The sequence below is a fragment of the Ascidiella aspersa genome, chromosome 3 (assembly GCF_963924565.1).
Source record: "Ascidiella aspersa chromosome 3, kaAscAspe10.2, whole genome shotgun sequence".
NCBI lineage: Eukaryota > Metazoa > Chordata > Ascidiacea > Phlebobranchia > Ascidiidae > Ascidiella > Ascidiella aspersa.
The window spans coordinates 13884974-13909584 of record NC_139449.1 but is presented as its reverse complement, the minus strand read 5'-3'; the positions used below and the strand labels follow the sequence as shown (position 1 = coordinate 13909584).

At 35.0% G+C, this 24611-nt stretch overlaps 3 protein-coding genes and 1 non-coding gene across 6 annotated transcripts in view; 3 read left to right on the top strand and 1 right to left on the bottom strand.

The window, feature by feature from the left end:
- The window catches only part of LOC146160321 (uncharacterized), a 34012-nt gene extending 30489 nt beyond the window's left edge, over positions 1–3523 (bottom strand). Inside the window, exons 1-2 of the mRNA XM_083384926.1 lie at positions 3446–3523; positions 1813–1957 (exon numbers count right to left, since the gene is read on the bottom strand). Of these exons, the coding sequence (XP_083241052.1) occupies positions 1813–1957; positions 3446–3485 (185 nt within the window). The 5' untranslated portion in view covers positions 3486–3523. The remainder of the gene's footprint in view (positions 1–1812; positions 1958–3445) is intronic.
- On the top strand, positions 2559–2633 carry Trnaa-ggc (transfer RNA alanine (anticodon GGC)). Its single transcript has one exon. It is a non-coding gene; the product is annotated as a tRNA-Ala (tRNA).
- Positions 3524–6668: 3145 nt separating the features above from the next.
- LOC146160320 (calmodulin-lysine N-methyltransferase-like) lies at positions 6669–10748 on the top strand. Of its 3 annotated transcripts, none has more exons than XM_083384340.1 (4): positions 6671–6787; positions 7795–7858; positions 8613–9114; positions 9897–10748. In XM_083384340.1, the coding sequence occupies exons 3-4, from the start codon at positions 8854–8856 to the stop codon at positions 10509–10511; spliced, it is 876 nt and encodes a 291-aa protein (XP_083240466.1). In that variant the 5' UTR covers positions 6671–6787; positions 7795–7858; positions 8613–8853; the 3' UTR covers positions 10512–10748. The 3 variants fall into 3 exon arrangements, with proteins under 3 accessions (XP_083240467.1, XP_083240466.1, XP_083240465.1); XM_083384339.1 differs by having other exon boundaries at positions 7795–7945; XM_083384341.1 differs by lacking the exon at positions 7795–7858 and having other exon boundaries at positions 6669–6787.
- A 4061-nt stretch (positions 10749–14809) lies between these two features.
- Positions 14810–23776, top strand: LOC146160319 (uncharacterized). Its single transcript, XM_083384712.1, has 6 exons — positions 14810–15103; positions 16342–16562; positions 20428–20495; positions 21708–21788; positions 21860–21940; positions 22788–23776. The coding sequence occupies exons 1-6, from the start codon at positions 15024–15026 to the stop codon at positions 22902–22904; spliced, it is 648 nt and encodes a 215-aa protein (XP_083240838.1). The 5' UTR covers positions 14810–15023; the 3' UTR covers positions 22905–23776.
- The last annotated feature ends 835 nt before the right edge of the window (positions 23777–24611 follow it).

Genomic DNA, 24611 nt, shown 5'->3' with positions numbered 1-24611 from the left:
CTCCTTAAATAGGCAGCTGAAATCCAACGTAATGGCGAACTGAATAGAAATGTTATACCATTTTAAGAAAACAATGAGAAGAGTCCTTTTATCAGTTCAAAACAAACTGTTAAATATTCTATTTAACATATGCAACGTTCAATAAGTGTTCTGCCAATATTTAGTCACAGGAACTAAATACAAGAAATAAAAATATAAGATTAATATTACTGAGGAAAATAGAATAAGCGATTGGAATAAAATAATGTGTGACAGTCACAACTAAAAGAGAAAGGGATATTCATTTTAGCAAAACTTAATATTAATTAAATCAAAACAAATTTGTTTTTTGAGGGCCAGGGTCGTTTGCGTCTCATCATACCCTTCACACAGCGCTTAGTTTAAGAACCCCTCTTCTAAAATGATTGTATTGCAAACTTAAATGTTATATTTGCATATTTTCCTGCAGGGCACAAACTTTTCTGTCCTATTATTATGAACATAACATAAAAAGTATGACCCTATTTCAATTACTATATTTGCCACTTAAAAAAATCAACAACAAAATAGATTGCGCTTTTCGAAAGTATTTCTGATGGATTTTCTCTATGACGATAGGCTAACACCCTGGCCCTTCCAAGATGCAATTTCAGCTAAATCGTTAGTTCTTGAAGTTTGTTTTCTTAATTCCTCCAATATTAACCCAAACACTGTCAATTGCTCATTCCATGTGTTTTTAGTTTTTACTTAAATGTATTTCTACTGACAGAAAACCAAAACTACAGGAAAACAGGCAACAAATTTACAAAAAAATGCATGTAAAACGACAATAGGCACGTAAAATTTGTTGTTACTTGCAACATTTTGTAGTATTTATTGAAAAAAAGTCAGGCTTCCGGTTTTACGTTCTTTCTTAAAAGTGTGAAGCGCCTTGAAGCTGTCCTGAACAAGGTTGAAATTTTTGTTTTTTCTTATGATAACACACTTAAAAACTCTTACAAAAGCCGGCAGCAAATTAATGTTTTAATAATAGATGCGACAAATTTACCAACATTTTGGCATTTTTTAGCCTTAATATTATTTTTTACAGTTTTATGTTATTCCTGAAAAGCCTGAAGCCCCTTGAAATCCTGGGCAACTTGTCTTGGTTACCCCTTACCATGAAGAAACAAAATAATAGGAGCGTTTTAAAGAAATGGTATTCAAAAAATAAAACCTAAAATATTTTTGCAACTACAAAAAATACCTAAATAATATTTAGTACTTATTTAAATTGTTGCTACCAATTAAGATAATTACAGTGCAAAAAGTCGATGAAAACAAAGATCTCACAATGCAAGTAAAATGACATTGCCCATGCACCCCTGAAATTGCCCTTGTGTACCCCCTGGCCTACAGGACTATTTTGATCTGATCAAACTTTAATCTCTGTTGGTTCAATTGGCCCTTATAACCTTTTTGAAGACTAATCTTGATCTAAATTTGAACTTTGTAGCCATAATAAATATTAATGACGTCATTATGCCGCCTTGGACAATACATTTCGAGAAGCATTTTATGGGGTTTCTGTCACATTTTAAAACTTTCTGTTTTTAATTTGTTTGATTTTTTACCTTGTCTTCTTGCCTAAATAGCATCAAACAGCCATTTCTAACATATGTAAGTTTTTTTTTTAAATAACCATAAGTAAATTTATTTTATGATAAATTATTCTTATGTCAGGTATACTTTTAAATCACATAACCCTACCACCAATAAAAGTAATTAAATAACTTATACTCTGATTTGATATTATTGATTTGCTACTCTTGATTTCTTTAAAAATACACTTACTCCTTCACGTTAGGAAGGGAGGTTATCCAATTTAATATAAACTGCTCCTTGCGGGGGACGTTGGTAGGATTTTCCCACAAAAACTTAGCAAGCTTTAACCTTTGACTGATCTTTAAATCCTCACAGGACAGAAGATGAAGCACTCCTTTTAAAAATAAAAAAATGTTAATTTACTACACAAATTTAAAACTAGGGATGTTCAAAGTAGAATATAGAATCCTTGGATTCGAATCCAGATGAGATTTGAATCCAATTCTGCCGTTCATTTCGGGTAATTGGAACCGATATAATTTAATGTTTTACCGCCGATTGTCATGCCTAATTGTACATACGCGTGTGGTAAGTTGGCCTGCCGCTGCGGCGACCAATTTATAGTGATTGCTTTAAATGTAACCTGGTAGTGCAGCGTCAGCGTTTTTTCTGGCGACCAATTACTTCGCGACTCGTGATAACGTTCGTCTAATAATTAGGTGTCAATCAAGCATTATTGGGCGAGATACACCATACTTAAGTTAAAAATAGCCTGCTCTGCTTGCATCATAGATCAACAGATTTGGTGAGTCTGCAATGGCGTTGGTCAAAAAGCAACTTAAGAAGGGCTAAATCTCAGTTATTACCATACATCTGTGTGCATGTTTCATTGAATAAATGATATGTGGTACTGTGGATCCCCTTCAATTGAATTGCTTGTACTAACAGATTGAGCAAGCATTGGCGTATGGTTGTTTCTCTACTCGCTCCTCTGAGCCTGCATAGCTCAGTTGGTAGAGCGACGGTCCCGGCTTGACCGGAGGTCGTGAGTTCGAACCTCACTGCAGGCTAGTTGTTTTTCTAGTCTGCTCTGCTTGCATCATTGATCGACAGATTCGGTGAGTCTGCAACGGCTTTTCGGTGTATTAATAATACGTAAGCCGTTATCGTTTGTCAAAAAGCAGCTTCAGAAGGGCTAGATCTCAGTTGTAAGCACACATATATGTGTGTACATATGTTTCATTGTATTATGATATGATACTGGTGATCCCCTTCATTATGAAGTTGCTTGTACTAACAGATTGAGCAAGCATTGGCGTATGGTTGTTTCTCGACTCGTTCCCTTCTGAGCCTGCATAGCTCAGTTGGTAGAGCGACGGTCCCGGCTTGACCAGAGGTCGTGAGTTCGAACCTCACTGCAGGCTAGTTGTTTTTCAAGCCTGCTCTGCTTGCATCATAGATCAACACATTTGGTGAGTCTGCAATGGCTTTCGGTGTACTAATTATACGTAAGCGTAATCGTTGGTCATCAAAGCTTTGCTGTTATAGTTATGTTTAGCTTTCAGATCGCAGGTAAAAAGTTTTCAGGTAAAAACAGAGATGTAGCTAAATGGTATCTCAAAATGATTGGTTGCCTTACAAAACTTTAAGACACTTCAGGGTTAAAACAATACATGTATAAACAAGTTTCAGCAGTTCCAATTACACAATACAAATGATAGGATTGGATTCACTTACTCAATGATGAACCCCATAGAGACTCAATATTCTATTTCAAACATTCCTAATAAGCATTTTGTTAAAGTAAAATTAAATAAATATAGCTACAGCAACAGTAGTTGAAAATATCTTCCGGACTAAATTTAAAAAAAAACAAGCTTACCAGGATGCATCGCAATTTTCTCATTTTTACTCCAATCCATTTCAAATAAAATATAAAGTTTTAAAGCTATTCATATCTACAAAAGTACAAAAATAAAAACATTTCTGGGAATGATATTCGTTTTATATCTATTAATACCAAGTTTCAAAATATTAAGGCATTTACATCAGGGGTATCAAGTGGGGTCACATGCAGCTCGCAAGACCTTCTAAAAACAATTTTTTAGGGGGAAGAGCTTAAATGTTTTGCATGATAAAGCTGTCTCAGTTTTAGATTAACACACCAACAAGCCTTTTAATTATATCAAAGCACCAGTAATCTGATTTTTGTGAATTTTGAACACTATTTCAACGTGCTGTTTCCAATCAACTGCCAACAATTAAAAGCAAAATAATTTTTTAATTTTGGTCAGTTTGTTGATTAAAAATTTGGAAATTTGGTCTTAACCAGGTGTGTCAGTGTCATTTATTAAGGGGTCACAATAAAATACGCCATTTTCACACAAACACGCACACATGTGGCCCATGCATAGGTTTATAGAGTGTGTGCATGTCTATTTTATATACAGTCGAGTCAAGCAAAGCAGGTACTGTATAAACAGAAAAAAAAACTTCTTCCAAATTTCAAGATTGATTGTTTGCTTCACAATTGTCTCCTCCAGCTTGAAAAAAGGAAAAGTATATTTTCTTGTTTTAAAAACAAACAATTTACAAAATAAAACGTCTGTATGCGTATTTACACTGTAAGTCGATCATAGTGCAACTACTCAAAGTGTTGACATTTTGAAAAAAGCCACAGAAAACATTAGATGCATGTTCAGTGTTCTTCAGTTAGTTGAGCTGTAACAGTGGTTCGCAAACGTTATTAAGTGAGATCAAAGTTTTAATTTTTGGCACAACGCTACCCACTACAGTTCAAATTAAGTTAGTGATTAGTGAAAAGTTTAAAATAGTTTGATGACGTAATACTACATCGACCGGCGCGCCAATTTGCATTCCTTTCCAGAGAGTGCATCCATTTACCCAACTGGCGGGTAGGAATCAACCAAGACAGTCCAAAACTAATTGGTTTACAAATGGCTTAATAGGCGTAAATATTGTAAAAATAAATTGTTTGTGTTCTTTTTGTTAACTAGTAGTACCTAATGTACATGGTTTACTAGAATTATTTTGCTTGCATAACAGCTTGTCACCAGCAAAGTTTTTATTCTTTAATTTTTTTCACAAATGATTTCGGGAGCCCTTTTTTCAGTGTGTATACTTGGTTCTTTGACAAGAAGGAGAGTATCCAAAAATCCAAAATGGAGAATCCCAAATTTTCCACTTAGGGAATAAACGTTAATACCAAAAAGGCTGATATCAGACATGGGCCCCCCATTTGTAGTTTTTTTTTTGGATCTCCTTGCTTTACTTTTTATGTTTTTTTTTTTTTTATGTCTTGTTACTATGGTATTATAGATAATTCCCTAAGATATTGCTGCTTGGGCTTAATATGCGTTCACATTTATGTCACATTCAGGTCTTACCCCCAGGGACAAGTTATTATTAAATCAAGACAAATTGGTTGAGGAACAGGTTAGCGTTTGGGCGGATCAGGTATTATTAAGTTTAATCTCCCAGTTTTATCTCAAGTTTACTTGGCAGCAGGCACCGGCTCCAAAATTATGCGATATGCCTCCAGGGGCGTATCCAGAAAATAAAAAATAGGGGGCACAAAATTTTCAACTTAGGTAATTCCCCTATTCTCCGTCTGACGTTAATCAATAATGACGTCATAAAATAGAGACGTGTATGACGTCATAATGTATCTAACATCAAAATAATCACACGTGCACGCTAAGCAAAATAACCTTCGTTGCCCATTCAATAACTGTTAGCAGAAGATATCTAATGTTGACAAAGTTGTACCTTTTTGTTTATAACGATGCCCTTTTGTTCACATTTAGGGCATAATGTTTAAGTTTTGGTTTCGAGTTTTTGCATAAACGGCTAAAAATTTAAGAAAGAAGCTATTCACCCGGATACTAAAGTAGTGCAAATCGACATATAATCACTAACGATCCGGTCAAATAATTTATAGGCACCTCCTGGGACTAACCCCACCCTAACCCAAATCAATAAATATTTACGTATTGGTGCAACCGTGCAAGCGTATAAAAAAAAGTGTGATCCGGTCAAAAGGCCGATTCCAAAACCTTATTTACGTCCGTGCAATAAAGCATGGTACAATAAGGGCTGCGCTTCACAACATCACGTTTTAACCAATCACAAACCAGTTTAAATCGTATTTCGAACTATCAGGACGTATACCACACACAGAGTTGACAAATATTTTAGTATTTTAATTTATTAGCGAATATAAAAAAAACTCGCCATAAATATATATATCACAAGAATGTTGTAACACCGATGCGTCACAAATATATTTCAGCTGGGTACCTGATAAGTAGGGTATTTTTTGACCTAAAAAATTAATTTTTTTGACAAAAATTTGACCTATTAGAAATACATTAATTTAAAGTTTAAACATTACAACGAAAAAATAACTGCATAAAACGGCGCTGGGCTGCAATTAGGGTTCCTCTTTTTCCCGGATTTTTTCACTCCCGGGAAACGGGATTGAAAAATGAAACTTCCCGGGAATCCCGGGATCCCGACGAAAAAAATTATACATAAAATTACGTCATTGTGAGGTTTGTATTTTTTTTTATTTTAGCTCCAAACATTTAGTTAAGCTTATTTATGGGCGTTCTTTCAGTTATGTACGTGGAAAGTTATGCAAAAGAAAGAAATACCGCATACCACAACGCATATTGTTTGGGTTAAGGTGCGGGTTAGCGTTTAGGTGAGGCTGCGTCAAGTATTATTATGTTTGTTATTAATAATACCGCTTGACCCACCCTCACCCAAACGCTAACCCGCATTCTAACCCAAATAATTTGCGTTATGGTAAGCGGTATTTAAAGACCGTATTTTTTATTAATTTATACGTTCATAACTGAAGGAGCGCCAGACCTTCTTTAATACGAGTCCTAACCCTTATTTGTGCATAAATGCGCATGCATGACGCATTTTGTTGTTAGAATAAATTGAATAAGGTTTTTCCGCTGGTAAGCGCAAATAAAACAACTCAGGCAACGACGTTAACATGATTGGTACTATTTTTTTTCTTTATATTAGTCAAACACGGCAATATTTTTAAAGTTTTGCTAGGTTGCCGAATACCCGGGATTCGGGATTGTTAATTCGCGGGAAATCCCGGGAATTTCCCGTCGAAACATTCCAGGAGAGGAACCCTAGCTGCAATCCTACCACAACGGTTCGGGTTAGCATTTGAATTTTGGTGGGTTAAGCATTATTATTAAATATGTAGAGAAACGACGCATACTTAACCCCTCCACCAACGCCTATATTATGTTATATATAGGCGTTGCCTCCACACACAGCCAAATGCTAAAAAACCCAACCCAACTACCCAAGTATTGTGCGATGAATTAATAATTGTTGGAATGCTGTGGCAGGATTCTAGCACAGCGCCCAATACTGTTTAATACATTTATTTAAAACAGATATACACAACTGTTTAAAGCAAAAACGTTCGAGATTAAGAATCCAACAGTATCCCATGAAAAGTTGATTTACCTAAAACCTTGTGTTACCCCTAATTTTTACATGTTTTAAAACTTGCTGCACTGTGTATTATGTTGTTTGCCATATTAACGATAACCAGAAGTACATGAAGTTAGCGCTGCTAATTTTAACAATCTCTGGAAAATGATAGCCTGAATACCACTCTTTCAAGAAAGTGGTGAGGTCCTTATTAAGCTGATTGAGAAGCGCAATGCTCTGGATATTTTCGCCTCGCAATAAACTAGCCTGGGCGGTCGCTCGCTATTCCATGCTGCTCTAATGAATATAATACAGTTAACATGCTTTTGAATACATATCTCAAAACGAATATTTTTTCGATAAAATTTTACCAGAATAATTTTCAAAAGATGACTGTAGTTTATTTTAATTTTGTACATAAATTATGTGCATTTTCATCGATTTTTTTATGTGCATTTTTTTTAACCGACTTTAATGAAATAGTTTTGACCTAATGTGTGTAAATTTTGAGTTGCAACAAGTAAAAAAATAATCACCCTACTGATAAGATATAAGGTAGGGGTTGGGAACCTACTTAGTACTGCGGACCACATAACTTGTACCATATTTTTAGCCAAATTATATTTTTTATTATTAAATTCTGTATCAAATTACATAAATCACACTAGTGGATTGAGGTTTATTACTTTGTCCATTCTTTGTGGAACAACTTTTACCACCGATCTTTCGGTTTTTTTTCAGAAGACTTTTCCAAAATTAAATTTGGCTAATAATTTGAACTGCACAGCAAGAAGAGGCAATCAAGGTGCTGTTGTTCTACAAAAATATAGCGCGTATTTGAATATGCTGCAATTTTATGGAAATTTGACATCATATGGGCCACATTAAACAGGCAAGCGGACCGAATGTTCCCCACCCCTAATATAACGCCTGTGTGAAATCTTCATTTTTATTTCACCTGAATTTTGCATCGTTACACAAAATGTAAACTCTATAGAATTTTCCCTTTATTAATAATTCAAAATACACTGTTAAAATAATAATAAAAAAACGCTCCTTGAAAGTGGTCTTGGCACGGTTTGCGTCACATGCCAATTGGTGTTTGTAATGATTGCAAAGAATTATTACGAAAGTCTTGGACCGAATGGTGTGAATTTGTGATACTTTGGTACAAATCTAATAATTAAAAAAAGCACTAATTTAAACAAATCTCAGTATCTATAACTATTTGAAATGATATTTGTGAAATTTATGCTGATATATGAAATCAGACTGTTGATCACACTTTGTTCAATACTGAATTCCGTGACATGTAGGGAAATTCTAACATATGGTAACCCTACCTTCTTGTGGGTTTTAATCTAAACAAATATTTACTAAAAGTGGGGTGATCGCAGGCTTGAATACCAAAAGCTAGCCAGCATACAATGACAAAACAATTATGTTAATTTTTAATTTTTTTCAAAAAAAGTAGGTGTTTTGAAGTGCTTAGGTAGCTGTAATATGACTTGAGACTGGAATTTTTTTAGAAAGCTAATTAATTTTTTTTTTTTATGCAGATTGGCTAATGTTGCGAAGTCAAGACTTTGATTCCTACCTCCCATTTGCTTTTTACATCCAGCATATAATTGCCAATACTTATGATGACTTAACCCAGATTTTTGCACATGTGGATTAACCTACACCTTTCCATTATACATGTGTTTAATTTTCATTTAGAACTAGTAAAGTTTTAAAAAATACTATGGCATAAAATGGAACGTGTTGAATGTAAACAAGCAAGACCAATGCCACAAAGTCATGTCTAAAAGCCGTGCCCACTGGGAATTTTTAAGAAGAGCAATTGTAAAGAAGCAATTAACGTGCGATAGTGATTGCATGCAACGTTTTTCATCATTTAATTTGTTCACATTAAAACAATGTAACTGTTGTGCATATAAAGAAGATAAATGTAGTCATAATAGTCAGGAACAGTGTCCATGGTTTTGTTATTCATGCAAAGAACTGCCTGAAAGTACTGAAGTTTGGGTCAAACATCAAGAAGCAATAATTGACTTTAAGGTAGTTTGGCTATTTTATTATGTATATATGTAATATGTGTAGACAATATATATATATATATAACATAATTCCATATTACAAAGGAATCTTTGGTGTTTTTTTGTTTTTTCTCTATCATGTTTTAAGGGGTGGCTGACATAGTGACCTTCGGGTCTTTCGTCACCCTGCACGTTTATTTCTTCGTTTCTTTGTATTTGTTTTCCAAAATCACTACAAAATGTGCAAATAAAATATCTATCTATCTATATAATGATCAAAGGACTAAAATTACTAGGCAAATCAAATCTGTAAAAATTTCCTGAATTAAGTTAGTGTTTACATTTGTTTGATCATGAACTTTTAATTGACCGTTTTAGAAAAACAGTGCCCAGAATAAACATCATATATTTTTGTTTATGTTTATATCCACTCCAAATGAGTTCCCTTTTTTCAAAATTGGTTGCTTGTTTAGACCTACTGAAAGTCTCAATTTACTGATCTGTAGCAATTGTTCATCTTAAACGATTGAAAGCAAACTTTTTTTAATGGCTTATGTTACACTATTGCATAACTACAAGATATTAACTCGATCCACCGCACTTGGTAAAAGAGATATTTTGCGTCATGGAAATTGAATAAAAAATCTCACTAAGTAATATAATGACCAATAAAAGTGGATGCTGGTAGTGATTAACTGCTTTTAGGCAGTAAATATATATATAATTTTAAAATAATCATACGTTGTTTTTTTTAAGTGGCACAAACATTATCATTACAGTTGCTTAATGGTTTTTAAATTACAGGATGTCTGCTCATTCAACAACACCGGCAATATATGCATTTGGCCTACAGAAGAGGTTATGGCTTACTATTGCTTGGTTCATAAGGATAAGTTTGCCAATCAGACTGTTTTAGAGGTGGGAGGTGGCAGTTCTGGTCTCGCTGGAATATGTGTAGCTTTAAATTCTAATTCGCAAGTTATTGTGTCTGATGGAAACAAAAAATGTGTTGATTTATTAAAACAACTTGTTAACATGAACATAACCTGTCAGAAAAATACTCCAAATCTTTCATGTTGTCTAATAAGATGGGATAACTTTGCTCATTACGAGAAGTATAGAGATTCTTGTGATTACATTTTATGTGCTGATTGCCTGTTTTTTGATGAACACAGAGAACACTTGGCAGAAGCAATTCAATTTATGCTAAAACCATGTGGTACCGCTTTAGTGTTTGCTCCCAAGAGAGGCAAAACTTTACATTTGTTTGTTGATATTTGTAAAAAACGATTTTCCAAGGTGACAAAATCTGACCATTATAGCACACTATTAAGTTTTAAAAATGAACATGAACAAAGGATAAATGAACAGTATGACCCAGACATTCACTTCCCTTTGCTAATTGAATTGGTAAAATAATATTATTTTTGCTATGTTCTGCTCAAATTAATTTTATGAGCAGATAAGATTATCTATTGTCCTTGACACATCAAATCACCGATTAAAGTGACTTTTTGAAAATATAAATAAAAAACTGCTGAAAAAAATCAGCATCCAAGGCATTTGTTAAGATGTTTGATATACAAAGACTATTATGATTTTCTGGATTTTATTGTGATTGTTTCGATTATTTATTTTTAATAAAGTCGATCAACAGTTAAATATAGAGTTCGCTCCATCAACATATCAATAGATAGAAATCGCTCTTCTGGTATAAACGGAGATATAAACCGATGTTTAGGCGGAATCCAGCCATGAGACCGAAATTAGAACAACAGTAACTTCGGAATAAAATACAGTTTGAAATAAGACCAAAATAGAAGTAATATAAATAGTCGTAATGCCTTCTAAATTCGAATTTGTTCCAAACCTGTCGGAATAAGAATTAAATAGCCAAAATAAAAGGCCTAGCTACAACTGGGGTCGGCAACCTTTTTTGCACTATGGACCGGTTTAAAAATAAAATTTTGTCTCTAACCGGCCTTAAAAACAACAAATGTTCAGTAAACATTTTTAAATGCGAACTTTATGCTTGTTTTACCGCAAAGAGGGAAATTATTGAACTTGAAAACCACGGGTGGCATCCGGCCCGCCAAGCAATTTAATTCAACCCAGCCGGTACGAGTCCGCAGATCAGCGGTTGTCGACCACTGCTCTACAACACCACACCCTGAACTACATCAGTAACTACCCTAATAATTGGCAAAACAGCGGCGCCGGTCAAACTAGGGCGTAACAATTTCGACATTAAAACAGCCAATGCCATACCGACGGCCCCGATCGTTCCATACCCTCTACCTACATTCTGGCGTTATTTAGGACGTATTCCGACAGATTTAGGTCTTATTCAGACTATTTCGATCTTATTCCGTACTGGATATTATTACGTATTTGGCTTTATTGTGTCGTGAGTCTTAATACCATGGTTTTATAGATTTTCCGCGTTAGGTATTGTTGCTTTTTAGGTTTTATTGTGTGTTTCCGTTTCAGCAGCAGCCAGCAGATACCAGCTGACCTCATCAGAGTTATTAATTACAAAAAGAATGCGTTAGCCAGCTCCAGACTGTATTTCATAATTTTTGGCCGCAATATATTCCAGACAATAACATGTTTTTGACGAAATTTGGCGATATATATACGTTAGAAATGCCTTATTTTTCATTGTAAATACACTATAGGTCGGTGTAGAGAAACGAAGCATGTATGTTTGTGCTAGTAATTATAGCGTGTTCGCCTTGTAAAGATACTCTTTTCCCTCCCTGGCCTGTCTGACAAATCCAGTCGGCATTTTGACTTAACTAATCCAACGCAGTCGCTCTTGTGCTATATAGTGTCACGCGACTTATCGATAGGAAAACTGGATACAACGATTTGCACGCCTTACTGGCGAGACGTGTTTTTACTGCGCTGTAAACTATTTTATTTAAAGCGAGCTATGCTGAATTTTTTCAATAATTATAGAATAAATTTATTAGCGACCTGACAGTATGTCCTTTGAAATGAATTGGCAGTTTGTTTCACTTTCGATTAGTAGAGTTCGATAGCACGGTGAGTATGTCCCCTGTTGAACACCGGCGATATTGTACAATTAACGTCATTGGCGTACTTCTGGACGAGAGTTTCACCCTAGAGATCTTTGGCGGAAAGGTACTTGAATGAAATCGACAGCCAACTAAGGCTATATATTAAAAAGTATAAAAGAAAAAATAATAAATCCTGATGTCGCTGAAGAATGCGATAAGCTATGACACGGCGGGTTCATCCGGTGCAAAACTGCACCGTCGGACAACGAGCGTCTATCAGCCATGGGGTTAGCTACACAACGACAAGTCGATAGCTTGAAACCACGAATCCTTTTGTTCATGGTGTTACGACATTGGTTAATCCAAAATGATTCAATGAAACGTCTTTTGTAATAGTGCGGTTCCCAGTCAAAATTTGACAATCACTAAACAGCCGTGATGCCCTTTCGTGGTGGACATCACGCATAGGCTACTGAAGGGCTTGAGTTAGATTGGTTGAACCTATAATTGTTTATTCTACAGAAGGGCGTTCTAAATGACGCTTTCGTTTAGACTCAAATCTCAGGTTGCGTGCCCAACTCGCAAGCCAATCACAATAGGCTAAGGTGATTTAATTAAAAAACGAACGACCAGTTTCAAACCATGCATCAGCGGAGCAAGTTAGCGTATAGCAGATGCCACTTGCAAATGTCTCAGCGCAGTTACAGTCGGCTCCGCAGGTCGATAACTAAGAAGGTCTCTTTTTAAGTAGATTGCGCATCTTTTTAAATAGGCCTACGCAAGCTGAACTGCTGATAACAGAGAGATGATCACCAGAAAATTATTTAGCATTTAACACTAGTGAGTATAGGGTATAGTGGTCGGCAACCTTTCGTATGCAGTGTGCCAGTCAATGAATAATGTCAAAATATCAACAACTCACGTGCCAATCATTTTTTCTATGTTTGGTTCTGCACTGACAACCAGGGCTCCGGAGTCTGTGAAAAACAACCCGAGTTCAACTCCGCCCAAATGTGCAATTTCATCGAGTCCCGAGTCCGGCTCGGACTTTACGCCATTGAAATCATTGTGGACGCACCAAATTCACATTTTGATGGCTTGATCGTCACATAGGCCTCGCGCAGACAGGTGAATGCACAATTTTTTGCAGAGCGTCCCGATATCGCTTTACAAATTAGTGTGAACCAAGATGTGGTCCTCGTAGCACACTTTATAAGTGCTTTCAGAAGCGTACCGGTACGCAATGTAGGGTTGGCCTACGCATGAACGTAAACCCGGAGTCGATTAATATGCTAATATAAGTTCTGTTTTGGTACTTTGTTAGCTTTACCAACGGTAATGTAGTTTTATTAGTCAATACGTATTGGTAGCTTTTCTTCACCGCTAATCCCGTCTCCGTTTTCGTCCACATCATGATGGTTATTGAGTCCCGAACTGTATACGTCCGAACGGACTCCAGCCATAATATCGAGATAAGAACAACATCAACGTCAGAATAAAACACAATTCGGAATCGGACCCAACAAGGAATATTACCTAATGGTCGTAGTGTGGGGCATGGGATTAGTTTGTTGAAGGTTTCTGACTCTCGTTTGAAGGTAACTTGAAAGGTTGCGTGCGTATAACTCGTTAGCCAACCACAAGACGTATAGGTCATTAGAATTGTATTATCTGATAAGCGAAACACCCAGTTGAAACTATAGAAGGCGGACGAGTTAGCATATAGGAGATGCTACTTGCAATATTAAAGTTGTGAACAGCAAGACGATAACTGAGAAGAAGTTTTGTTTTCGAGCAGATAGCGGTCTTAAGTACACAAATCCCTGTGCTGACAGCACAGAGATAATGCAAGCCAGTAACTACTTTGCACTTGGGAGCGAATAGGCAATAAATCTGTGGCATAAGCAAATACATCACAAAAGTTACTGTAAACACAATCTCTTAGTCGGTAAATAGTCGTGCGCTCTACAGTAGCACCGTCTTAATCGCAATAAGTCCTAAATCTGTCAGAATAAGACCTAAATGGTCAGAATTAGGCCTTAACAACACCTTACCTAACCCTGAACCCACCCCTAAGTACACCACTAACTCCCCTAATAACTTCAACCCTGACTCATTTTCTAACCCTGTTTTTTAAAGCCGTTTTAAAATGTGCGCACAATCTGAAAAAGTGCGAACATGTTTTGCACATTTTCGCGTGCACATTTGTGTGCACATTGTGCAAAACAACGCCACGTCCCCTTGCAAACAGGGCCAAAATACAGCGGTTCCCTAACGGCGCCGGTCAAGCGTCTAAACGTAGTCACCAAAACGGCCGATGCCACACCGACGGACCCCGATCGACTCATACTTCCTCTACCTACAGTTTCAGGCGTTATTTTGGCCATTTTGGCCTTACTCGGATGAATTTAGGACGTATTCTGGCAGATTTAGGTCTTATTCAGACGATTCGTATCTTATTCTGTACTGGATATTATTACGTATTTGGCTTCATTGTGTCGTTGATCTTAATACTACAGTTTTATAGATTTTTTGCATTAGGTATCGTTGTTTTTTAGGTCGTATTGTGTGTTCCCGTCCAAACATCAGTTTAAAAGACGAAAATCCCGTAGAATTTCGAAGAGCGAAAGGCTATGGATGTTATGACGTATCTGATACATTTTCAGGCTGATCGCAACTTAGCATTTTTACCATTGACTTGACAAGCGTTTTCGTTGAAATCCACCAAACCGATGCACATCGAATGATACTTATTCTTGGATTGGCGATATTATAAACAGTCTTTGTAAAATTAGTTGATCCTTCGGAGGCAGCGCGACATTCGACAAGTTCCGCGTTTTAATATGCGACGGTCGGCAAGTTCCGCTGTTTACTGAGCGCCATTTTTTATCAGCTGTTTGTTTGGAAAATGGGTGTTATACAAAACATTGTTGCTTTCATCAAAAGTACGCTTTTCATACTTTCAGGATTGCTTAAAAGGGCAGCTTGGTATGTATAAAGTTGAAATCGACCAATATTTTTAAGGACCAATAGACGTATTCGATGTTTTATGTTTTTGCTAACCGATATCCGATACCGATTTTTTTACATGTTTTAATAAATGTTATTAATTGTCTACACGTTGCAAAATTTAAACAATCTTGTTTTGCATATTAACTTTAATACAGAAAACACTGCAAACTAAAAGTGTCATCCATCAGACATGGATTTGCATTTTTTGATATACGAAGTAAACAAAACTATACTGCTTTTGTTTAAAATTTTACAACTACTCTTTCCAACTTAAAGTTTTGTCAAAATTTGTTTGTTAGATTAACTTTCTCAAAATCTTACAAAATCCACTTTGATGTTGTAAAGCAGGGGTCGGCAACCTACGGAGTCTGACTCCAATCAAATGTGTGATTTCATCAAGTCACTGACTCTACAGCCTGTATTCCGCCAATTTACATAACCAAAATAACATGGATATTCAGCAATCCACTTATAGGGGTGTCGTAAAAGTCATTCACTCACAATACATGGTTGGAAAATATACACCATATGCTATTCCACCTTTACAATTTCCAGTTGGCGGCCATATCACTTTTAAAATTTTGTGTGGGAAGGAATGGTTAGATGCACACCATGAACTTTGTCAAATTTTGTCAGAACTAAATAAAAACTAAACTTATAAAAACTTTCCCACTGCATTCCTATTTTCTGGCTCATTACAACATTGCATAAGCCCAACTTTGCTCAACAGTAGAGTTTATGTTTGAGTCCAGCACACTTTGCAGTGAAAGGCAATTTTCAAATGAGGAGACTATTTTATTTAGGCAAAAGATAATTGAGATATCTCTGCATCTGACAATTATTTTTATAAGCGCTTTGGCGAGATAACTTCAATAACTGTCATATTTTTTATCCTTCTAAATTAAAAAAATTACAAACGTCGACTGGATAATTTCTTCATTAATTTGTGCAAATTATTTTACCTAACAGTATTTTAACCGACTTGTTTACACATTGGTGTACAAGTTTAACTTGATAATGATTTATTTTATACATTTTTAATGTAGAATATTGGCATTAGCTTGTCTATAGTGAGATAAAAAGGAAAATCACCTCCCTAATGTATTATCTTATTTTATTTTTTTACAACATATTTTAGTCAAGTATGAGTATTAAAAAATAGACTACATTTTTATTATCAATATCTATTATATAAATATAATGTTTTGTTACAGTTTCATTAAAAAGAAAAAAGTCGACGAAGTTGACCCTACTTCTGTGCTTGTTATTCCAAACTCATCTTCTACAAATAAATCAAGTGATTCTGCAAATTTTTCTTCTACAAATAGTTTTCATGCAAACCAATATCTAAAAACCAATGGTGATATTCAATCAGACTGGAACTCATGGGGTATTGAAAATGAAAGTGATGTCAGTGCTGCCCATCTTACTGCAGGTAAAAAGTTGTCTTATTGCCTTAAATAGCTTACAGTTAGTTAGGCTACAATTTCTTCAATTGTACAAAGTCAAAAGTTTGGTAAATTGGACTTTAATTCCAAGTGATTTTTTTTTTTTTTCATAGCGTATCGCAAACATGCTTATCCTTTTTATGTTATTAACCATTATTTGTGTTTAAAGTCTGGGTCGACTAAATACTTAGAGGGGGATAGTTTTTCGACTTGGCATAAATAGTCAAAATTTTGTCAAACACCTGTTAGGTCAAAATTTGTCTTAAAATTAATATATAAGAGTTGAAATTAAAACCACACATGCCTGGTTTATTGGGGATTCATGTCAAACATTGTTTTTGTGTCACATGCATCTCTGATTGACACAAATTTATCAAACAGTATTTGCTGTTTTTTTTCAGGGGTAATTTGCAATTATCATATTTGCTATTTTGACAACATGCATACTAATTTTTTTAGGTGTGTGCTAATTTGCTCTTGTTTTTACCTTGCATTTTAACTAAACTGTTAACTCAACAATTTTCTAAAACAAGCTGTCTTGCAAGAATTTTAACCATCACTATCCCTCTAATCTGCAAATTTACACATTGGAAAACTCTTAATTTCAGACAGTTTTAACAAAACAGTGGCTTAAAAGTCCTAACTTAGTTTTGTTATATGCTAGAGAGGAATCTAGTTTGATATCTGGAGTCGTGCAAAAAGCACTAATTTTGTTGGAAAAAGTTTAGTTAATAACATTAAAATATTTTGTCTGTGTAAGGGGCACTATTTACTAACAGGGAGTCATATGCTCCTTATTTTGAGAGTGAAGCAAGCACAAAACACTCAAAGCGGGCACTTCAAGTACATACAAAGCGACAGTATGGCAGAATGCTGGCGACTATAATCAGCGAGAAAACAGACAAAATTGGTGCAAAAATACTTCAGTAAAAAAAAAAATTTTTGAAATTGTTTTTCCAAGATCTATTTTTGAAAAGCGGAAATATGTAGAAAAGAGGAAATACTTTGAAAAGCGAAAATAAGTAGAATATTGAATCCAATTCTGCCATTTATTTCGGATATATAATTGGAACAGATATAATTTAATGTTTTACTGCCGATTGTTGCGCCTAATTGTACAAATGCGTGTGGTAAGTTGGCCTGTCGCTGCAGCGACACATTTATAGTGCTTGCCTTAAATGTGACCTGGTAGTGCCGTTTTAGCGTTTTTTCGGGCGACCAATTACTCCGCGTCTCGCGAGTACCTTTGTCTAATAATGAAGTGTCAATGAAGCGTTATTGGGCGAGCGAATAACGTGTGATGCCAGGTGCGGAGTTCGCAATTTTCCTTAATGCGTTAAGTTGCAAAAGTAACTTTACACTGTAAAACGTGCTGGCCGTCCACAAAATGGGCTATAGGGTTACTTAAGGTTAACTTTAGGCCAATATTCAGCGAGGTAATGCAGTTATGCACACTGTGATTGTCAAGTATTCGTTATGTCAATAGTAACTTTGTATTGTTTGCAGTACACTATTTGACTGCATAACAGATTATGTTAGTCAAAAAAGAAGCACTTAAGACGATTTTGTTGTTGGGGGCCATGTAGGGTAGATTTAAGATTGATCCCTTCCCCAAACAAAATCAGTTAAATAATTTAATAAAAATATATATACTACGATTTGCTATTCTGGATTCGTTATTCTAGATTCAAAACCTAATATTCTAAAATACCTTGGGATTCTACTTTCAACATCCCTATGCTTCGCACAACCTTTAACCTGGTTTTGCTAGGTTTATGTGTCTTTGTTTTCAACATATCTATCTATCCCAAAGGTAATATGCATACTATGTGGCATGTTGTACTGCGCCTGTGACAATTTCTATTAAATTTTATTATAAATATCGTTATTTCAAGCAAAATAAATTGGAAATTTATCCTAAATTATTCAAAAAATATTTTATCGGGATTTGAGCTGCATGTTTTCAAACAAGTTTGCCTGAAAACAGCTTATCTATGTAACACTTTTAGAGTAAGAAAAGCAGACATGTGGATCCCCAGACCCCAGGTTGTACCTTCATATGCCCCTTATTTATTTGTTAATGATTTAATGTCACAAAAAATGTTGTGCCTACGGCGCAATGTTTTGTTGTCTAAATTACTTATTAATAGCCTCGTTTATCACAACAACACGGCAAAATTCATACATACTTAGGCGAGTACATCATTTAAGTTTAGGGGCCCGACCAAAAACCAAAGAAAGGCCAAAATTGCTTTGTCACCAGAACTGCAAAGGGATATGTATAATTAATCTATTATGTAAAGCAGTGGTTACAAAGTGGTTGATATCACCCCCTTGAGGCAAAAATGAACAAGAACCTTGGCAGGGCTATAGGGGGTCGGTAGCTAGCACATACTCTAAATCAATGTAGTCTAAAATAGTGCAGGTGTGTGCTACTTGCGTTTTTAAGGGTGCTATTTATTAAGCAATTCAATTAACGCGAAAAATGTAAATATTATCAAGGCGGCAATAATCCAAGTGTAATTTTTATAAACTTTTAGTAATATTTAAAACTTTGTTAAACCTGTGTTCTATTCCCGGAAATTAAATATGAAAATATTTTGTTTAACTGACTCAACTGATTTCAAACTGTACCTTAAAGTGGATAGGAGGACTAAAATCTATAAAATAGTAATGTAATTATATTAATGACACTTTGTTATTGTATAATTGATCTTGGCAACTGTTTCGAAAAATAAATTAGGCAAAAAAGTACACAGCACCAATGTCGGGTTCATTTTTTGTATCTGAATTGTTTAAGCTCTGTTAGTTAGCTCCACAAGTGAAAAAGGTTGCGGAGCAAACCCCTGGGGGAAAAGTGGGTGATGGAAAGTGCCAATTCAATCTATGTAAATGCAAAAATATCGCACTTTGCGCAAATATTTTTCTATAATGTTTTTTAAACTAGTTTTTGGAGGAATTTTGCTCAGAAATTCTTGTTTGCAACATTGTATTCCAATGAATGAACTGGCCTGGAATAAATGACTTTTATTGGCTGCATTGACTTAAGCTCTCTCCAAAATGCTATTTCTGTCAAATTATAGCGAAAAGTCAAAATCATCTTTAAAAACAATGTGCAACCTTTTGTGTGCTCAATACACTAGGTCTCCTTCTGTGTTAAGAGTTTTGTTGATTAAGCATCAGTGAGGTCATGGTATGACATTACTTTCAAAAGTGCATATAAGTAAACCACCAGTTGAAAGCTGTTATTCTCAATTTTTGGAGAGGTGACTCATGTACTAACAGAAGTATAACACCAAAGCTCTGGCGACCTAATTATCTTTACTGAACTTTTTGTAAGCAAACAAAACACAAATCAAGACTGTAAAAAAGTTCAAATTTATTTAATATAAGCTGATTTCTTTGCATTGTTTTTTTGTTTTTTTTAATTTATAAAAAACACATACTATGTGAATTACAGAAGTGGGCTACCCTAGTTAAGTTGCGAGCCATGAGTAAAGAAACATTGTATATATATATAAGAAACATTGTATATATATAAGTCATAATTAGAATCCTCAAATACAATGCTATCAGTGAACTAATAATTTAAAGAAATGAGAAATACATTTTTGCAAATTGCAGTCTGCCAACATAGCTTCAGTTAACCACACTTTGCTTTATAAATGCCTTTCAGTTATTTTCCAGAAATATATCTGCAACCCCTGGTAGGGAGCCACTGATCTAAAATTACAATTTAACATTTAAAGTTTCTAAACATATTTGAGTTCATCTAAAATGTTAAAAGTTGGCAGCCACAATTGCCATTTTACATTTGTGACGGTTACTGTTGAAAATGTTTACTTGAATTAGGTGATGAAGAGGAAAATACAGAAATTGATTACTTTAAAGATATGGAACCACAAGTGAAAGTTAACAAGGTATTTAACTTGTAATGTGCAGTATTATGTGCCTTTGCCTGTAAATAGTAAGTGCATAAATTGTTTGAACTGTGCACAAACAAAAATTGCTTGTTTTTTATTGTTATTCAGCTGCAGAAGGTAGAACTTTGTTCATTAGCTTTTATTAATTAAAGTCTTTTAAGGGTTGGTCAGTACTCTGGGTTAAATTTAGGAATAATTATTATTGGTTTATTCCTTTCCTAGATGTATAAAAAAAAGTTTCGCTTAATAAGTCACCATGATATCCTTTGGGGGACATGGGTATGACCGAAAGTTGGTTGAGACAACTTCTTTCCAACACTCCTTCCTTTCTCAATTTTTATAAATTATAATAAGTGATGCAAAAAACTAAGAAACAGTTGTCAAAACACATTTTAAGGCCCTTTACTTATTATGCATATTAATTACCCAATGTGGCATTTGCTAAATGTGTATAACAAAAAATTCTCATAAATATAAAAATACAAATATCAAGTGAGACCAATTAAACCCAAATAAAGTTGCTTTCAGAGTAATTACTCATGGTTTTAACAATATAGCCGGACATACCTTTAGTGACTCTCTAACAAAAATACTAAAATGTTTGGTTCAAAAGTGTAATTATGTTATCCATTATTTTACCCACTTCTCTTTGCTTAGTCATGTAACACATACTTTTAACAGCTTAGGCTTTTCAAAATAAACAAACACCAAATTTAGATTTTTTATTGAAATAAAAATACATCATCATTTACTGTTTTTTACTGACATTTACAAGATTGTGAAAAATGTTTTTTTGGAATCAGCGGTCTACATTGTTGTTAAAAGCATTTTTTATTGTTTGAAATGCACATCAGTGTGGGCTAATTGCCAATCACCACAATAAAATGCAGGGAAAAAACTATCCGATACATTTGTTCGAATGACTATCTGAAAGCAAACACAAAGTATGAGACAAAGCTATTGCGAAAAAAAACAATGGTCATCAAACTACAGGCTGCAATTTACATTTATCTTGTCTGCAGTGGTAATCCTAACCTGTTGCAAGTAATCCGACCTGTGTTTTTGTGAACACCTATGAAATTATTTTGATCTGACGTGTGAACTTCGATAACATTTTAGCTTTTGGCCAAGTAAAAAAATAATTACCTTAGTCATTACCCATTACAACACTGGATTGTGATACAAAAACTGACATGTTACTTTAAACAGGTGTTGGTAGTAAAAAAGCAAATGAACTATTCCAACTCCAATCGACTTGCTGTTCATCAAGATCTTGATTTTACTTTAACTGTAAGTAAAAATGTTAGTATCACCAATGGGAAAATTTTGGGGGTATTAAAGAAACTGTTTTTTGGGCATAGGGTGAACTTAATGAATGGACTGATGAGGAAGCAATGGGAGGTTGGGAAGACGAAGTGAATTTAGACCTAAATGAAGCTGAGGTTTGTTTTTGAGATGTGATTTGTGATTCTCTTCTAATTAAAATATAGTCGCCAGAGTGGCGTATCCAGGGGAGTTCGGATCCCCCTCTTTCTAACTGGAATTATTGTTTTTTGTTTGTTTTTGTCAGGGTTTAACACACTGTCCGACGCGGCATTGTTTTTTTCGTGTAATTGGGTCACCACAGTCAAACGCAGAACGCCGTTTTTCGTCTCTTGTTTGCACAAGGGCCGACTGTAAATGCAGAATTTTGTTTTCGTTCAGGTCGGCTAATTAGCAAGTGTGTATTCGTTGTATTCGAGGGCAATTAACAACGCTAACTTCTTCATTCTTCTCGCTGTTCGCTGTCTGCGCAAATATCCAATGCAATATCATTTTTTTACACTGAAGCAGTTTATCTTAAAGAAGGTATGACTGCGACTGTTGTGCGCGTTTTAAAGTTGTCATTTTAATGTAATAAAAGTTACCAAATATTCTCGTTTTTAGACCACGTGTATACTATAGTGAGCAATTGACGCAACTTATTTAAGCTAACTTAAGTTACCACAGTCCGCGCAGATGTTGCGCTAATCGTGGGATAAATAATACCCGTGAAAAACGAACTTCGTTAAGTATTGCACGTGGCGTTAATTTGTCTCATAGGGGGAATTCCCTTAGTTTAAATTCTTTGGATTTTTGGATACGCCCCTGGTCGTCCCATCTACCCAATGGGTGGCCATTTTTACAAAAGAATCTGGAAATGCAAAGTAGCATAGTAATAAGATTGTATTTAGAGATATACATTAGTTTCTTATTTTGAACTTGAATTATGGTTTAAAAAAAAGTAAATTGTATTTTTGTGTCTATAAGATTCTCCGTGAGGCTCGGCAGCAAAGAAGAGCGGAACGACAAACAAAAGCTAAGAACCAGCGACAGGAAAAATATGCCCCAAGGCACCAAACCAAGCTAGCAAATAAGGTCACGTAGGTTCTCAATTCAAATTTTTATTGAAAATTTTGTGAAACCACTGAAGCCAAACTGCTGTTGCCAGACTTTTTTTTCCAGGGAAACGCATCCGCTTCAAGCAAACAACTTTCTGCCATTCAGATTTATAATTTAATAAAGTTTTTTGGCCATTGAAGTAAATGCCATGAGAATTTACATTGGGTTAATGCAATTGTACGTATATTGTATATGCTTTATTACAAATGCACGAAAAATATTGAAACAAAAGAAGAAGAGTTGTGGTATAATCACTGGTTTTTATTTTTGTACTGTTAGATGTTGGCATAATATTTTCCATTCACACACTTTATTAACATTGAAACTTTTCTATATTTATATTGTATGTTATACACTGCAATTATCAAAATGTAGTTGAAACAGTGGCAATTTGCAGCACAATTTGCTATTCTATCTGTTGGCGACGATCAATGCTTCTTTTATGTTAACCACTTTTTAAAACACCGCATTTTACGAAATACGGTGTTTCAAACTATGTTTTCTGCTAACTTCCGCCACTAATAAACGTGTTTCTTGTGAAGGAAATTTTCAGCCCTAAAGCGTGCCATGCCAATCAGTAAAGTGAAAGTCACGCCAAACATAATCCATGCAAATGCATTCGCGAATAAGTCATTTAAATAGTAACATAGCAATAAAGTAACCTGTTTCCCTTTTAATAACATAAAAAAATATTTTGGTCTGTTTAATTGCCTTAGCTGCAAATAATATAACATTGATTATTTTCCGAAAGACATAAGTACAAAATTAATATTTTGGGTTGTATTTATTTAAATGCTGTGCTTTGTTGGAAGCCGTTTACGTCCTTAATCCCCTGTAGCTTTATTCTTGTTAGAATGACCTTATGTGTATCTGTGTATCTGTGTATCTCGGCTTGTTTGACGCCGTTTCTACAACTTTCACGCCGCCTCAAAAGAAAGAAAACCCTGCTTCCGGATTTTTACTCTATGTAAACCACGCATAGAAACAAACAAGCACCATTTGGTTACTTAAGTATTAAATTTATTTGTGTTTTGAGAGTTTCAATCGCTGCAGCTATGTCTGGTTACCTTTTAGAATGTTGTCCACTTATTCACTGTTTTGAAATGACTTCACAAGTTACTTGACTTTGGGACTTGTCATTGCCATTTAGGTTTGAAGGTAAATGTTTTGTTTGAATACCTTTGTTTAATATTTGTGTAATGCGAAAAACTTTATGCTTGCTAGTTTTTTTTCTGGATTAATAAGTTGAAACCAACTGATTTTATTTATCAATTCTAGCCTAATATATGGAATCTTTGATGGTGCCTCCTAGTTTATATCGTTGAAGTTGGCTCGACAGTTAGGGTGTTTTATTTTCGCTGAAAGTGTGTTTGCTGGAGGGTGTTTTATTTTCGCTGAAAGTGTGTTTGCTGGAAAACCCCCGTAAGAACCACCGGTCTAATGCAGAGGTGGGCAATTATTTTTAACTACGGGCCGCATGAGAAACTTAAATGTTATGGCTGGCCGGGTCAAAAATAGGACACCAAATATACGCAATATAACGTCATATACTACGACGCTATAAAACTAATAACCTAACGAACTTGTCATTACGGTAGGAGTTGTGCGCAAATGTGCAATTTAAATCGAATTTTGAAAGAAAGAAAAAGTTGCGACTATAGGCTATTTGTTTTAAAATCCAAAGTTAATTTA

Bases quoted from the DNA above. Each gene is read 5' to 3' on its own strand.
- LOC146160319 (XM_083384712.1), top strand. From the start codon at position 15,024: ATGGGTGTTATACAAAACATTGTTGCTTTCATCAAAAGTACGCTTTTC. The intron at 21,789-21,859 runs GTAAGTAAAAAT...TTTTGGGCATAG, and splicing joins ATCTTGATTTTACTTTAACT to GGTGAACTTAATGAATGGAC. The intron at 21,941-22,787 runs GTTTGTTTTTGA...TGTGTCTATAAG, and splicing joins TAGACCTAAATGAAGCTGAG to ATTCTCCGTGAGGCTCGGCA.
- LOC146160320 (XM_083384341.1), top strand. From the start codon at position 8,854: ATGTCTAAAAGCCGTGCCCACTGGGAATTTTTAAGAAGAGCAATTGTA. The intron at 9,115-9,896 runs GTAGTTTGGCTA...TTTAAATTACAG, and splicing joins AAGCAATAATTGACTTTAAG to GATGTCTGCTCATTCAACAA.